This window comes from Manacus candei, unplaced genomic scaffold, assembly GCF_025592945.1.
Source record: "Manacus candei isolate 608988 ecotype Guabito, Panama unplaced genomic scaffold, ASM2559294v1 h1tg000049l, whole genome shotgun sequence".
In the NCBI taxonomy this organism is placed as follows: Eukaryota; Metazoa; Chordata; class Aves; order Passeriformes; family Pipridae; genus Manacus; species Manacus candei.
In genome coordinates this window covers 23,385,534-23,403,630 of record NW_026138097.1, presented here as the reverse complement: position 1 = coordinate 23,403,630, position 18,097 = coordinate 23,385,534, and the positions used below count along the sequence as shown (strand labels likewise).

At 34.1% G+C, this 18,097-nt stretch overlaps 1 protein-coding gene across 5 annotated transcripts in view; it reads right to left on the bottom strand.

Moving 5' to 3' along the window:
* Nucleotides 1–722: 722 nt before the first annotated feature.
* Nucleotides 723–18,097, bottom strand: part of LOC127476457 (cadherin-10) — a 97,914-nt gene continuing 80,539 nt past the window's right edge. For all 5 annotated transcript variants that reach the window (XM_051799402.1, XM_051799398.1, XM_051799399.1 and 2 more), the window contains 6 exons: nt 16,419–16,672; nt 13,509–13,645; nt 11,175–11,296; nt 4,502–4,610; nt 2,343–2,594; nt 723–1,480 (listed from right to left, as the gene is read on the bottom strand). In XM_051799402.1, coding sequence (XP_051655362.1) covers nt 987–1,480; nt 2,343–2,594; nt 4,502–4,610; nt 11,175–11,296; nt 13,509–13,645; nt 16,419–16,672 — 1,368 coding nt within the window. In that variant the 3' untranslated portion in view covers nt 723–986. The remainder of the gene's footprint in view (nt 1,481–2,342; nt 2,595–4,501; nt 4,611–11,174; nt 11,297–13,508; nt 13,646–16,418; nt 16,673–18,097) is intronic.

Here is an 18,097-nt window from a genome sequence, read left to right as displayed (position 1 = left end):
AATTATGATTCAAAATGGTGAACTATAGAATAAATAAATTGAGATTTTGAAACTAATTTTATGTATCTGGATAGGTTAGTTGTGCAAGCATGTTTTTAAAATAAGGCAATTCAAGTCGCAACAAAACAGTAATTCATCCTTCTAGTCTAGAATATGATTAGTTGAGTGCAAAAATAAAAAAAAAATTCTCTTAAACATTAAACTGTAAGAAGTAGTGCTTTTGAGCAAACAAACAAGTCTATAACTTGATCCTCTCAGTGAATACAAGCACTTCAGACTGTGTGGTATGTATGGTGAATACTGCAGGACACAAGTACAAGCAGTTGGCTTTGCTGTTATCGGAGAAATTCCATGTTCTCTTCAAGCTTGAAATTCATGGCCAGAACAGGCAGGCAAGCAGCAACATAGTTGTAAAAACTGGTTTATTTTTTAAAAATAAATACAAAAATATAAATATAAAACATTGGCAGATAGAATTTGATGAAATGAAGTTGCACAAACTTTTTTTTTTAAACCAGCTGCATATTACACTTATTAACACCACGTGTACATTTTGTTTTATTTTAATGTACAGAACAGGACATATTGGATTTTTTCTTCTTTGCCATCTTAAAAGCTGCACTTGCAGGGATAGGACATGTACCTAACAGAAGCGGCTTGTACATGAGGTTGCTTAAGGGATTATCACCCTGTTCAAATTTCTGAAGGTAAGATATTGTTTATTTTACTTACTAAAATGGACAACACTGAATTTCCATAGCTTTGGCTCTTGGAAGTTGATTAAATAAAATGCTGTATATATTCCAAGTGGCATCCTACTAGAAAGAATGAATGACATTAATGTACAAGTTTAAAACAAATTTTAAAAGGAAACCATTGTGCTGAGTGGCAGGAAAAATTTCCTGAATGTTAAATACTGTTGAGTGCAGAAGGTGTCTGTAAAATTACTTCCACTCAAAGGAAAAAAAAAGTGAAGCTACTGTAGGTTAAGAAGTGTCTTTGTCACTTTCTCCTCCACCGTACATCTCAGCTAGCTTATTAAACCGAGGGCCCCATTCTCGGAGGTAATCATAGTTTTGATCTCCTTCAGTAGTACCTGACTCCAAGGAGCTCAAAGATTCAGCTATTGAATCGTTTCCTTCATAGGCATAGGTTGCAAGCGAGTCGTACGGTGGTGCGGAAGGATCAGTGTCATGCTCTTTTAGCCTTTGGTTAATGAAATCTCGGACATCTGTGTTGTCTGGTGCCGAAGGAGTCCTGCGTGGTACAAATAATGTTTCAGGGATAATGTCTCGTCGAAGCTTCTTATCTTCTATAGCTGCAGGATTCCTCAGTGTGCCAATATCAAAGGCTTGGGTGTCTTCCTCTCCACCGCCTTCATCATTATAACTCACAATGTTGTCTCTGATGTCCTCTTTAGAGAGGATCAAAGGCTCCTTCTTTCGTTGCCTCTTTAGAGCAGCAAATAGCACCACTATAACTTAAAGAGAGAAACAAAGAATGCGTAAAGATTTCTATTTAACAATTTCTTAGCAGTAAATTCACCTGGTACAAGAACTATGTTTCAGCTACATTTCAGCAACTCATTTCTGTCTGATGACTGGATAAACACGTCTATCCGTATTATGGTAACGCAGTAAGGTCTATATCAAAAAGTGTTATTTTGCACACCAATTGTGTGCTCTGCTTTACAGGACCGCAAGCTTGTCTGCATGCTCCTTCTGTAACTGTAATGGGCTTTAAAATAGCCAGGCCTATTCTGAAGATATTTTCCCTTTTTCAAGCTCAAAGTACACTGTTAAAAACTGGATTTGAGGTGAATTATAGGTCATTAAGTGATATTCTGGAAATCACAAAATGGAGGTGTTTTTTTTTAATTACAGCACAGAAACCTATAGATAGACAGTGCTTTAATATAAAAGAATACAGTTTACTGTCTTATTATGTGTGAAATATATACTGTATGTTGACTTTAGATAGTTTATTAAATAGAGACATTTCCTCAAGAAAAATTTCAAATGAAAGACATGAAAGCAGTTTTTGATTATACTATTCCTCCCCTCTGATATTTCTTTTTTTGATCAACTTAACAAAAGAACATAAATGAGCTTCTGTTTGCACACTGATAGTTTTAACAGTCTGAGACTTGAATTCTTATTTACAATGTCCAATTAACAGAAAAACAGAGTTTGCTTTTGGTTCTTTTTCTTTTCATTTCAAGCTGTACTTAAATTCTTGCAAAATCCATGATCATTGATTTTATCAACCTGCATAGCTTTGTAAAATGAATCAGGCCTGAAATATTTGTTCCTGGATGGGGGAAGATGCATTTCTTTTCTTACCTAGCAGGATAATGATGCAGAGGAGAATGGCAACCAGTGCCCCTGTGCTGAGGCCAGCAGGGAGGAGCAAGGCCTCAGCACTGCAGGACTGCATGTTCCCCCGGCTGTCACAGGCGCACACTCGAATGGTCAGCGTGCCCGTGCTGCTCTGGATCGGGTAGTCGTTGTCCGATATCACCACTGGTAGAAGGTAAGTACTTATTTCATGTCGACTAAAGCCATTCCGTCTTGTCAAAATTCTGGCAGTGTTATCTAGATTGATTAAAATATATTGTTGTAGACTATATGAACATAAAACATATAATTTATAGTAGATACAATCCACTACATTTTACCTCTGCAGTTACACTTTGAAATAGTTCCTGATATCATGGTGATAGCTCTCTTTTTCTAACAACATTCCCATTTGATCAGAAAGCTATTTATAATTTTTTAGGTACATCTGGCCTGCGTGTCTGTGCCTCTGCATCACTTTTGCATGTGATTTGAAAAGAGGATTTCTCAAAGCTTAAAATGTTTTATAGATTAATGCATGTGGTGCGTGACATAGTTATAGTTCAGGGCTGAAGCCCTGAAATGCAGCAGCCAACTGAGAAAAAGTAACCTTCCACTTCACACAGTTCAACAAGCACTCTGCTCTGAAAGATTCTTTCTATGGATCACCTGTGACAACATCCATGAGAATGCTATCTGTCAACTCAGAATAAGATTTACTACATGAAAACACTTTCAACACACTGTAGAACCATAAATTATGTACCTTAGCACATGGAGTAGATTTTTTTTAATAGAAATTGTCTTAGTAATTCAGAAAATGTGAAAGACAATAGATTTACCTGCACATTTTTGAGAAGTGAACTTACTAAACTGTATCTGTAGCAGACAAATCTTAGTTGTGTGCAGTATGCTTCAGCATCAAAAGCTGTTCACTGAGCATCCAGAGGGAAGGAAAGGAAGAGAAGGAATGAATAACAGGGAGACTACTTCTTCTATTGTTAGAGCCACAACACAAGAGTGTCAGCCAACATCAGAGTTGTTAAATTTTTAGTCCAAAAGAGAGAAAATAAATGTTTAGTCTCCACTAAAAGGAAAATTTAATTTTCACTGTATTTTTGGATTGCTTCAGCTCAGTGGTTAGCTATCTTGACAGCCAACTTCAGGCTGAATGAAAAGAACCCATGTGCAAAAAGAAAGAAAATCATTGCAGATAGCAAATAAAGAGCAAGATCTATACCTATCTACACTCAGGACCTAGTCACCAGGATATAATATTTGTTTAAAATATTAAATTTTTCATAGACTTCAAGATGTGAAAGACAAAGTTTTCCTTTATTGCTTCCCTCCATTGGTTTTATGTATTTTTATGCTTTTTTTTTTCACTCAACATCAAAAATTATGCATCTGATGGATCTTTAAATACCTCTCCTGCTGGGGATTTTATAAGATACCCAAAGTATTTGATTTCAAGTCTTCACTTCCCTAGTGTTAGAATTCTTTTTTTCTGCTGTTGTTTGCAGCCTATTACTTCCTGAAATCATCAGGATTATTCCCATTGCCTTTATACCTGCAACACGTTTGAAGACTGATACGATATTCCCCTTGATTTATTTCTTCTGTAATCTAGAGTCCTCTCAATCAGTCATACTTATAAAGAAGGCCAAAATGCATAGTCCTCCTTTCCCAACAGAAGCTTCTGAAAATTTTCTCTGATAAAGACAGATTGACAAAGGATCAAAAGAAAAGCCAAAGTGGCTATGCTCTCAAAACCATTACTTATATTAATGGTCAGAAAGAAGTAAAAGAGAAGGCCAAGGAAATCAGAACTATGTGACAGAAGGCTAAAGTGAAAAATCTCAACTTGCCAGCATTTTTGAAAGCTTTTTTTTTCTCCTTTAGTCATACATTTCATGTCTCTTTCACCCCAAGACAACACTTATACTGATTTTCTTTATAATTTGTTTTATCACGTTTTTACCTCCCTTAAACAGATAAAAAGGTAGAAGTCCTAAACCTCAAACATTCAGGTAAAGTATTTTTCTTGCTAGCAGCAACTTCACAGCTTCTCTACCAACTGATAGACATCAAAAGCAAATAAATTTCAGAAATGTAGTGAGACAGCAAAGACAAAACTCCTTCCTTGAAACAGGCGTGAATATTACCTTCATTATCCTGAACAGTGAAGTTAGGGTTAACAGCAGCTAAACTGAAGAAAAATTTTTGTCCACCAAGAGGGTCATCTTTGTCTACTGCACTTATGGTTTGAATAAGCTGTAGGAAAAAAAACAAGCAAACAAACAAAAAAACCCCACATACATCTAGATTTTTGATAAAGCTGTCTCATCAAAAATATTAAAAATATTAAAATAACAATATTCAGACACATTGATTTAACAATATAGTAACTGAACAAATATCAAAAAAGTGTACTATATAAGTTTTTCCCACAAGAACATCTTTATCTTTCATGTGGTAGTACATGTACACCTATATTTTTGTAGCTACATGTGGACAAAACTTGCTAAAAATAGTTTCAGCTGTAGCCTAAGTAGTTTTTATTCTTCATCTCTGATTCATCATTTTAAGTTCAAATCATAACCTAGGACAGTAATTCGCAGGAAGTTTTTTGTTTTTATGATAAAAAAGTTATTTTATCAAACACATATTTCTGATAGGGAAATTAAAGTTTCAAATTAAATTTCAAAATTAAAGCATTTGTTTCTAAACATGATTTTCTATTTATTATTATAACAAAACACACTGATATGATTCCTGAGATGAAAAATGCCAGTTAGATTATATTTCAACTCTTATAAAACATAGCATATTCTGGAGATGCACCACCTCAGAGTGGGATGAGAATCAGGTGTCACAATTCTCAGAGTAAGCTACATCAGGTCAGTTCAATACTTCCGCTGAGTGTTTTGTCCAATGCCTACAAAAAATTGTGGGTATTTTTGGGAAAGTAATGGCAAGCCCTTTATCAGCATTTGTTTATCTGTCAAGTGAGTGAATGTGTGGCATTTTTCACTGAAGTTTCTATATCTAAGAGAGGAAAAATATTATTTCCCAAACAAATTACATTTTGGCATATTTATTGCTTAATTTCAGACTGGGACTTTTTTATATCACAGCAATAAAAAATGAACTTATGGATGGATTTTTGTGCATGCATGCTTGAATGTTCAGTTATGTTCTTAAGTTTAACTTCCAAAAATAGATTAATCTTTAGTCTAGGTCATTTTTCTTCTTCACTTCTTATCCATCATTTTAAATTGCACTGATTTTTCAACCATGGAATTACATCTAATTTTTAACACTACTCATTCCCTGTGGCATATTCGTTAAACCCTTTTTGTTTTTCCTCTTCCAATTCTTTCAAATACAGCCATTTCTCTTCATATCACAGCTTTTGTCAGGTCTGATCATCTTTAATATCAACAACTGCAATGTACTCCTGTTTGCCTTAACAAATGCATGACTAACTCCCAACTTCTCTATTGTCCATCCAGAAAACAGCAATAAATTTCTTCATGAGGCAAGGATCGTATTTCTTTTAATGTAGCAGCTTCCTTGTTTTCTCAACTGGCATTTTGTCTTTCTCTAAATCTATTTTCATACATGATATACAATACCTTATAAAACGAACAAAACTGATAATCCGAGCATAGAATACTGTTTATTTTTCAAGAATGAATATTTTAATTATTTGAGTAGTTATTTATTTGAATATTTTAATTATGCGTGTAATTAGCATATAAATCTTGGGAGATATCAACAAAATTAAATGAAGAAAACACTAGTCCATTTTACTTCTTGACTAGAGACCATGAATACAGTCAGTTTTTGGTGTTAGGCTGATGAAAATAAACTGATTTGCCAAGTGTCCATACTCGTAGTTTAAAAAGAGTATGTAGAATTGAAAGCATTATATTACACAGTTTGTAAATTATTTCCTGATAATATTGGTTGCTTTTTTAATGCGATATATCCTGTTTTACATGTGGTTTCTAACACCATCTTTTCCTCTTAGACCTGTCAACCATGGGAAACCCCTGTTACACCCACAGTAAGTTGCTTCTTCTTGCTATCAATGCTGCAAAGCAGTAATTGCAGGAAAACCAAGGACTGTTTGATAACAGTCAGGAAATTAAGTAGTCACGAGGGTTGTTAGCCGCTAAAAAACTGATTACAAAGTGGAAACAAATTTTCTATATAGTCTGCTTATTCCAACAAAATTCATCTTTCTGCTTGTTAGGTCATCTTTGAGCATCAGTTCCATCAACTGTTTAAGTAAATTTATTTTTTTTAAAATACATTATATATTTGCAGAACAGAGAATGTGCTATTAAGGAAAAAAAAAAAGCAGAGCTCTTTAGAAACTGTATATCAATTTGCAGTTCAAAAACTTTCTCTTACCAGAGTAAAAATAGTAAAACTTTGAGAGTTTTTGAAAAAAGTAAGACAAAAGGAAAATTCTGATACTGGTAAAACCACTGGAAGATATCAGATCTATGGAAATATACTGAAAAAACTATGGTAAAAATGAATCAGGGGACCTGGAAAAGAAAGAGGAAAAAAATTTCAAGTAAATTGACCACAAATTGTAGTATGTCAAAAGAAAAGAGGGAGATGCAATAAGCACAGATAAAAAAAGGCTTCAAGATTGAAGGATATAAGAAAGTTCTATAAAAACATCTAAAAATAAGAAGGGAAAATTGAATGCTAGAAAATGAAACCACAAGGAATTTAGTTTTGCAACCATTTTTAGAAAGACACCTGGTGAATATAACAAGGAAATTTCTGGAAGTATAAAGATACCAAAAGCCATGTTTAAGCAAGGTTTTAGTGAGAAAAGCATCCCTGGTGAAGATTGTTATATGGGTCAGATGAGTTGATATGAAGAGGAGCAACATAAAAAGAATTAATTCAAGAAACCTAGTGTGTTTATATAATCTTTGTTGAATTAAGTCATAGGAAAAAACAATAAATCATTCATATTTTTAAAGGTCTCTGAAAGAGAGCTAGACCTCTTTATATAACAAAGGGACATGTGAAGAGTGGGTGCGTATAGATTTAGCAAAATGAAGGCTAATAATAGCAAGATTGTAACAAGTGTGCTTGGAGACCCAAACAGATGGAAATACATCTTTCTTCACTACTGTTGAGGGGTTTGAAAGCTGCAGAGAGCCATGTTGTTTACCTACTCCTACCTCTGGTTCATGGAGGTAGTCCTTCAGAAAAGAACGCAAAGGACCAGAACGCCACTAGGCATCCTTGTTGGTATGGGTCTACTAACACAATATTGTATGTGGTTTGGTATATTTTAGGTATATAACCCTCCACACACACAGGGAGTTACAATGACCCAGAGTAGAAGACGGAGAATGGCCACAGGGAAATGGAAGAAAAATAAGCAGTTTCCCATCTAAACATCAGAATATAGTTGTGTCAAGTGCAGGTACCCCCAATGCTGGCAGTCTGCTGGTGCGGCCCCCATGGGTGGGAGGGAGAGAGCCCCGGGGAAAGCCTGGGCAAGGGAGGGCAAAACGCTGCCCGGCAACCAGGGCTGAGGGAGGGGAACCTGGTGAGAAACAGCCCTGTGAGCCCCGAGGGCAGAGTGGGAGGAGGAGAGGAGGGTAGGGGAGACCCCAGCAGGGATGGGCCTGCGGCCCTGGGAGAGATCCCAGTGGGATAGGTGTTTCCCTGCAGACCTGGAGGTGACCCCATGCTGCAGGAGAATTATCCTGAAAGACTGCCATCCACGAGAAATACTCACACTGAAACAGGGAAAAGAATGAGGAGGAAGGAGTGTCAGAGAAGAGAAAGTAGATGAGTCAGTAGTGAAGGGGTGAAAGTGAACCTAGGAAGAAAGTGGGGTGAAGAGAAAGTGTTTCTTTTCTTTTGTATTTGTTTTTCACCACCCTACCCTATTTTTAACTGACAGTATATTAATTTTCCCCAAGTCGAATCTGTTTTGCCAGTGATGGAAATTGCTAAGTCTTCTCTGTCTCAAGCCATTTCGTTTTTCATATTTTCTCCCCCTGTACTGTTGAGGAGGGAGGAAGTGCCTGGGTGGGCACCTGGAAGCTGTCCAAGGTCAGCTCCTGCCTTATTTTCTTTTGGCAGATCATTTGCAAAGAGAGAAGAAGGGCATCTCTTCTGACCATTGCTATAGGGAAAAAAAAATATATAGAAAAATCATACTCAACTTCCATGCAAAATCTCTCTAAAGCAGGACTGACTTCTGCTTTCTACACTGCTTCCTATCTTTTACACTAGAGGATCTTTGGAGGCTGGCTGCTGAGCTGCCAGACGTGTGACAGCTGGGAGCTGACAAAAACCAGTGGGATTCCATCTGTCCAGATGCCCAGCTCCTGGCTCTTCTCACCTGGGGCCAGAGGACAGCTGAACTTCTTTGGTTACGGAGTTGCAGCAGTCTGAGCACGTCGCTGCTTTCTTTCCTGAACTCCTACTGAGTCAGCTTTGTACAGCTCACATGAATGCCTGTGTCCTCTTTATGCCATCACACTAAGACTGTCCTCATTTTCAGAGGGTCAAAAGAACAGCAACCACCAAAATAGCATTCTGCCAGAGGTGCTGCTTGAGTTTCTTGAGATAGGATATTCACATTGTTTGTAAGGTCATGGTACAATCTGACATCAGCAGTAGTAGTAAGCAGGAAAACATCACAGGCCCTTTGAGTCATTCAGTCTACAAAGTCACATTTCTCTCTTGCTATATATTTGTATGTATGTATATATACATGTATATACATGCACATCTATAGGTATTATATATAGTGTGTGGGTCTATATGTGTAAGTATGTATATATATATATTATTTAGGCTTCTTTATAAATTAAGTAAATGGGAAACTATAATATTGATTAAAATGTCTTTCTTTTGTAGATAGGAAATATTTAAATGAATACCACAAAATTTGTGACTGATGAAGCATCATTATTTTCGGTGATCTAATGGAAGATACAAATTTGATCATGGATCAAAAGTAATTACAGAAACCTGAAAGGGAAGAAAGATAGTATAAATGTGGGAGGAATCAAGCTTAGAGAACTGTGTTCAGTTGGGATTGATTAGATTCAGTCTCTCAGGACAGACTGAATTTGAAAATAACAAGTCTTATTTATGATCTACCAGTAAACAAGAAGAATATAATTACATTCAAATAGATTATTCATGTTATCCAACATTGCATTTTTTCTCTTCCTGTGAATTGCTTTCTTTAAGCCATCATTCGCAATTAAGATTTCACAAGAAATGTTTATATTAATGATCATTTTAGTAAATTTGGCAGGGTTTTTTTTCTGATAAAAAGACACTATTGAGCTCTATAACAATTTAAATAAACATTTGCGGGTGCATACACTTATTTAGCTTCTCATTTATCAGTCATAAATGATTAGTGTTATTTTATTCAACTTTTTAACTGACAGCCTGTTCTGAATGTAAACAGAAAAACAATGGAATGTAGAAATACCTTTTCTATTTACTTTTAAATTATACTGACTTCAATAATCTAGATAGTGGAGAACAAACAGGGTTCCTCAACATACATTTATGTGGAACATAACTGTTCTACTAACATTTTCTGTACCCTCCATTATTAGTATCCTATATATAACAAATTCTGGAACCTCAGGTAAGTAAAATTTATGGATTAATGCATTTAGACTTTTTTTTTTTTAACCTAGGATTTTTTTGGGTGAAACTGGAACAGGAAAATTCAATGTTCTTGTTTTCCAATTCTTAACGCTTATGTCATATTGAAAATTATTGAAATATTATTTTAGTATTTATAGAAGAGACTACAACTGTCAAAAATTCTACATTTTTAGCCACTGATTTCCCTTTATCTAACAGCTTGAATTCTCTTACAACTGTCAAACCAGACAAATGCCCTTGCTCAGTACCTTTAGATATTTTATGCATTATGGATTTGGACCTTAAATCTTTTGTTCTTATTTCCAGCTGGTGTCACTTTGGAAAGAAGAAAGGCAACCTGAATGTGATATTTGTAATACAACCTGAATGCCATACCTGTGAGACTCAAACAGTTAAGACAAGCTGGCACTTCTCCCACATTCTATTCAAAGGTACTGAAGGGGTTGTACTGAGCTATTACTGCTACAATTTTAAAGGCTTTATTATTGGATGATTGTGTTCTAATGTAATAGGAAAACATTTTTTTAACAGTTCTAATAAACAGCTGTCTATTAGGAATTAGATATTAAGTAGCACAGTCATTTCACTTAAATCGAAGTATACATTGTGTAGCCTCTAAGAGGCAAACCAAAATATTATGTTACCAGTTTAAAAACGTATGGTTGTTTTTTCTTTTCCTTTTCAGAAGTTTTTGGTATAATGAAAGATAAATCTAACAATTAAAAAAAGAAAAAAAGTGTGGCAGGTGTAATTGTTTATAATCACCATCAGTGTGGATTGAAATATATCTGAATTTTGCTATTTGAGAGTTATTGAAAATATAGATCAAACTTTTTAGTAGTTACATATGGCATTTTACTTTATGAAATTTACGGCAAAGCAAATTATGACCTTGTCTCTTGGACACATCTAGTCAGGATTTAACAGTAGTACAAGGTTAGGTAAAGAAAAGTGGTAATTCGCAAACTGATGCTGTTGTAATATATTGAGATTTCACTCTAAGCCTCACCTACAGAACTACTTTGCTTTCATTTTCAACATTTCAGAAACTATTTCAGATATGATTTTTCCCGAGCAACAGGCAAGAATGATCTACAGTTGCATGCTGTAGCAAAACTGGATAGTAGGTGGTGTTTATCAGAGGCATACCTGTCCAGCTCTTGCATTTTCGCATACAAAAGTATCGTAGAATACAGCAAACTGTGGAGCATTGTCATTAACATCCAAAATTCTTACATAGACAGGAACACGAGTAGTATCTTTGGGGTTGTCTGACAGCAGAAGAGAGAAAAAAAATGAGATTATTTTCTTACTAGGAATTTTCTGTTTTCTTCCAAATTTCTTGAACATTATTCTTGCAAGATTGGGTTTGAATCTGGTCAATATTTAGCATACAAACTGGTAACATGTAAGAATCAGGCCTTCTGAAAAATAAGGAAATTATTTGTTTAGAGTAAATAAAGTATTAGTATCTAGCAAGCAATTAAGATTTTACATGAAGATAGGGGCTGCAAATATTAATCTATTCAAATTTAGTATATTAAAGTATGCCACTACTATCATAACAAATTTGATTATTTGGTGGGTTCAAGGTTTTGTAAGGTTTTTATCTTTAATTTTAAAATTATTTGTGTTCTGGTTTATTTTACGAAGAGAAGATATTATTGACTTTATGCATTATGTTGGGTTTCGCTGGGATATAGTTAATTTAGTTGATGACATCCATATATATTTTGAACATCTTTCAAGCCTGACTTTCTTCTCTTGTGCCTAAAGAAATTCCAACAAAACAGATGAAATTAACCCCCCAAAAGAATCTGCTACAGAATTTAATAAAAAAAAGAATTTATATGTTTAAATGTCCTTAAAAAATATAAAGGTAGATTTTCAGACATCAGCTTAAGAATAGGAACCTCCCCCTTGCCAAATGCCAAAACTCTATTATTATTTAGAGTGCTCTTTTATTACTATGGGTTAGGTCAGGAATACAAGTCTCCCTGTTCTCACTTGCCATACGAAGAATAAGAAATAATGCCTGGGTGTAAAATAGTGCAGCCATTTCTTGGAATTCTGCTGGATGGTAGCTAAATACTATATGATTTTGCAACATTAATGGAATGGTATAACTAACAACAATGAGAGATAATTCCAAATTACTGATTCGCTCCCTCCCCTCTTTTATTCTGCTTCAAATAAACCAGTAAACATTTAGGAGCACCTGGAATTTTATTCACTTGTTATCAATAAGACCTTTGCTAAAGGGTATGATGAGGATCCTTTTGGCATCCTGAATTGTTTAAAATGCCAAGTTTATGACAGAGTTTTTCATAGCCTTTTGCATGTTTGTACTAACTTTTCAAATAATTTCTAATCTTAACACTGCTTTCCCATTTTGTAATGGGTAAAATTTTTAAAGATTTAAAGACCTAAATCTCTTCCTTAACTTCTTTCTCCAAAACTAACACCTCTTTGGAGAATGCTAGTTACTCCTAGAATGTAATATGTCCAGAATGTAAATTTGCTGTAAGTTTCATGACAAAGAAATGAGTTGAACACTGAGATATAATTATATAAGGAGGCAAAGTTTTTGCAATATATAAATCTGAAAAGTATTTGTACGACATTTGACAACACTCTGAAGGATTGCAAGCTCAGGCCAATGCATCACAAGAAAAAGAAAGACTTTAAAAAAAAATTACACTTGTTTGTTTTTTGGGGTTTTTGGGGTTTTTTTACAGAGTGTTTAATCGGCAGGGCACAATGTTCCATTTAGTTCTCTACAGTGTAGCTCTTGCCAGTCTGACTTAGAGCTAATCTTAAAAAATAAGTGACTTTGAAAACAAGTGATTCTTAGTAGTAGCTGATTTCAAAGATCAGAACTTTGTCCCTTAGAAAATATTCTCTCCATTGATTAGACCTAATCTCAATAACATAGCAGGCTTAGGAGGACCTCTGTTTTTCTCTTTGTGCTGTTAACATGAAAATATCTACAGAGAGATGATTTAAATAGTCCAAGAAATGCTACAGTTTAGGATCAAATTGAACAGAACTTGTAAGATAGGTTGATTCCAAGAGCTGTAGGTGTAGATACCATAGGAAGAAATAATGAAAGTATTTTTAAGGAAATGAAGAAAACAGTAGAGACAAAAATATAGACTACCATTCTAAACTCTGGTATTTTAAAAGCAAAATCATGTTACAGTCCTCCAAGAAAAGGAAAAAAAACAGAATTACTCCAGTGATATTATTTAATTTGGTACATTTGAGAAATAACTTGGACATTAAAGGTCAGTGGTGGAAGCAGGTGAGGAAAAAAGCAGTGAGGAAACAGCCATTGTTAACTTCCCACAGCTTGGTTTCCAGAATATCTAGTAGAAAGGGGTGGGGAGTAAGGAAGGGAGGTTTTTTTACTCACAAAGTTACAGGTGCAACTCAACAAGCTAAGGAAAACTGAAAGGAAAAAGAAAAACCAAATTGGCTTACTGATCTCAGATGCTATAACACTAAGATTGTGCCATTGTGATATTTCACGATCAAGTGACTTAGAAGTATAGATGGACCCGTTTCCAGAATGAATGTTAAATATCCTGTCAAGGTCAGTGTGACGATCCAGAGAAAACCTATATATGATAAAGAAACAAAAAGTAATGTCAAAATTATAGAAAATGGAAGAAAGCATATATTTCACAAGTCAAAATAGATTTTACATTCTATATGTTCCGTTACAAAGGTTAGTTTTGAAATGACATATATTTAGTTTCTATAAACACTTCTGAAAATTCTGAATGTTAGCTTCACAGAATAAGGAATTAAAATTGGAAGAATTTCAAAAATATGATTCAGTAGTGTAATATTTGATAATAAGAGCTTTTACAGACATATATGAGAATCATAAAAAAATCCGAATTTCAAAACAATAATTAAAGAATTTTTTTATCTTGAAAGGAAAGTTGTCTTTGATATACTGTTTTTTTCAGACCAAGACTGACAGTAATTCATGAGCTTTTCAGAAGGATTGTCATAAGTTTAGCTGCTACACTTCAGGATATAATAATTCACTAGAGATCAAGTTAAAAAAATCTGTATGCAGAAATTTCATGAAGAGACGTTAAAGGACCTTCTATATTGCTGTAGTTATACTTCTGCAGGCAAAACAACTCCTAACATAATATGATGGTGTCAAACTAGTATCAGAAAATTGCTCTTTTCCTCATTTTTTTTCCTAATATTTAACACTGCTTTCAATTCGGATTGAACCTTTGATGTGGAATTTAATGTAGGATTTTGCCAAATACAGAGCACTTATCAGTGTATGTGGCAGAATTGGACCAAATTTTTAAAAAAGTTAGCTAGTACAATTGTACGGTGCAATAGAAACAGTTGTTCATATTTCTATAAAATTTTATGAGTGATCTAAACAGTTCATCAAGTGTATCTGGTTTCACTTACAGTCCTTAAATAAATTGAGCCAAATAAAAAAAATGCTGTGATGTGAAAATAATATTTATACAGTTTTGGTGTCTATTGTTTGCTCAATCTACCAGACACAATAGAAGTAAATATGTAAAACAAACAAATGAAACTTCAACAAAGAAGTCAACACCAAAATGAATACAGAAACAAAACAAAAGAAAAATTAGAACAGTCAAAGAAGACTTCTGAAAGTGCAATAAAGACTTGCTCAAACTATTATTTTTACTGTTAGCTCACTATAATAATTCTCAGAACGAAATAGAAATCTTCTATTTTGTAGAGAAATTATACTTAAGACTATTTGGTTTATATGATAAGCATTTCATTTTACTTCATCCATGGTATTAGTTTTATTGAAGACAAGAAATTATATCAGCAGCACTCTACCTAACAGTTTTTCAACAGGCAATGATCACTTCTCTAGCTAACAAGATCTTTTCTACATTGCTTCATTAAAACATGAGATAAGTACATATTTTTACCCCATCATATTACTTCTAATGGCTTCCAAATGGTACCAAAATTATTATTTCCAGAAAATACCTTCATATTCATTGAACAGAAATAGAAATTAGAGCAACAGAAAGCTATTTGCACTCAATTTACAGGAAGCCTAAATTACATGTAGTTTTAATAAAGAGAAATTAGTATTTTTAAAAACAGCTAAACAGAAAAAAACTCCAAAACCTGAATCAATGCCACATCCTGAATCTATGATATTTTTTTTTAAATAACAGTGTTAAAGCATTATAGAAGCTGCTCTAATTTCAACATATGCCGGCCTTCAGACTACATTAGTTTAAATGTTAGCTGTTAACTTCTGGGGTAAACATATTGTACTTTGTATTTGGTATTGATCTTGTAAGAAATAAAAGCTTGTAAAAACTTATCCTAGGTAGTTATTGTTTGAATACAAGGTTGCTTTGAAAATTGAGGAACAAAACAAATGCCATTCGAATTAAGTTCTTGTTTTCAAATAGATAACATTAAATGAAATCTGCAATTATTGTACCATGAATAACAATATCACATATATCTTTGATTTTTTTTCTTCAAGAGAACTAAATCTAGGTTCAGTGGTCCCTTTCAGCATTTTACAAATTTCTTTGCTCTTGTAACTATTGGTTTTCTCCACCTTATTCTTCTAAATTAAAAATCAAAAGGACGTTAAAAAACATATAAAATAATCTTTAGCTTACTAGTCTCTGTAAATAATAGTGGTGAGGGAAATGCCTACAACAGTTCTTCAAGTTGCGTCAGATACAAAATGAGCAAAAGCTCCAAGTTTGTTCTTTTTCAGTCACAATTAAGATAGTATAATTACTGAAACTGGCAGTTGTCTCATGTAATTAGAGTAGATAAAGTTGCAGCATTAAGTTATTTATATATTCTCAAATTTTAGAGGTGTGCTGTTATGTCTTATCTTTTCCATACACATGAATTTCCATAGGAGAAAATAAGATTCATTTTCACTTTCTAATCCACCTGGGCCTTATGAAGAAATATGTGGCAATTGACTATAAAGTCATTAAATAAGGTTCTTTTATCACAATGTAAATTTGGTACTTTTTTTTGGTATTTCAGACAGCATATATCCTTGGAAAGCATTGTCTTACATTTTTCTTAAAGCTTAAGCGTTATAGAAAAATAAACTAATACCCTCCTCTCCCTCCAAATATAGTTTATAACATACTCTTGTGTGTAAGTGAATGGCTGTTCCCCAATGTGTTTGGAGGTTAACAGATTAACATAGTTCTCAGTTCTGTCTGAGAACACTAATAAATAACGGGACACTAATAAATAACAAAAAACACTACCGCCTTATTCTTGTGAATAATGTATACATGCAAATTCAAGCTGTATTACTATTTATCTTAATTTCTTTATCACATAATGGATTTACAGAATCTGAAATATTACCTTATCGGACTTGAGGCTGAATCAGGATCCCTTGCCATTACCGTTCCTATTATTGTCCCTAGCTCAATATCTTCATGCACCTCAAAAAGGTAAGAAGATCTGCTGAAAATGGGAGGTTCATCTACATCTTCTACAGAGATTTTCACAATAGCTGTATCTTTGAAAGGCCCAAGATAATAGAAGCGTGGATCCACATGGGTATTCTCAGCTTCTACTTTCAAAGTATAAAGTCGTCTTGTCTCATAATCCAGTGGCTAAAATAAAAATTGTGACAAAGCTTATTAAATTACATTTATATATTGACAGATAATGGAAACTGAAGAGGACTCCAGCCTTATCAGATACTGCCCTGCATTGTGGGAACACCAACACAATTCAAATTTTCCCCACCACAGGAATTACTTTGTCTAGTAAGAAATTTCCATGGTTTTTAGAGGAAGTGTCTCTTCCTGAAAATTAGTTGAATTATCTCAGCATCAATGACAAATAGATTTTCAGTGCAAATAAACCAATTATTTAGGGAACTTTGCAGCTGTTTCACAAGAACATGGATTTGAAAAAATCACAGCATTTAAAATACTTGAAATACATAGTGGAAATAGTAACAGTTTAGAACAAGGTACTTAACACTAATATTTCTCAAGAAATACTGTAAACTCTTGGATAATTAAAATGGCCAGAGTATTCTTATTGTCAAACCTACGTAGCTGGTCTTAAATATCAGGAATGTTTCAGATGCCTTTTAAGGAAGGTGTGTGTGTCAAAGCTCTCTATCTCTAGAGAAACAGTAAGAGCTTAATCTTGTTCCTTTTCATTTAATTTAATGAATCCAACATCAGAGTTTCTTGCAAAATAGAGTTGACATTTTTGTCAGCAGTTCCTTTTTAAAATGGAAGGAGGAATGGCTCAGGGTTATAATTAGAAATCACTTTGGATAGAAAAGAATTCTATTCCTTCAAATTTTTCTATCTGTCATAGATGAAAAATGTTAGCTAATTAATGATTCTGAGGAAATGAGCAAGATGAGAATTTACCTTTTTGACACAAAGAAGACTTCATTAACTCTCACAAAATCTCAGAGAAATATAGAACTAGTGGTTTTCATTCATCAAAATGGGTAGTTGAAGACTTATTTTTCTTCTTCCTAACTGCTTTTAAATACTAATTAATGTTCACAAAAGATGCAAAGTGACAGATTAGACATTTAAATACACTATTCAAGAGCAGAAAGATGCAGTCCAATGAAAGAATGAGTTTCTTCACTGCCCCAGATTTGTTTTAAAAAAGTGGTTAGAGCAGATGGTAGAATATTTGAATACAGTTGAAAAATGCAACACAGTGTTACTATTTAACCTAGATCTGAGACTATTGGTGTGTTTATAAAGTGCAGCATGCTGCTGTTAAGGGATGATGGCTTCAAGCCTAGAAGCGAAGAAAAAATGCTAGTCCTGCCTTATTCTAGTTAGCTGGCTTAATTTGCCAGAATGTGCACAATGAATACGTAAACTTGCTACTACAACATACACATCCTATTTGGACATCTCTTCCACCTACACTGCAAAACATGAATATGAAACCTGTGGATTAAACAGGTATTCCAACCCGTTAACAGTAATGAACCAAACTGTTGCCCAAATATATGAAATTGTGGCAAATCAATTATTTTGTCCGTGAGAACT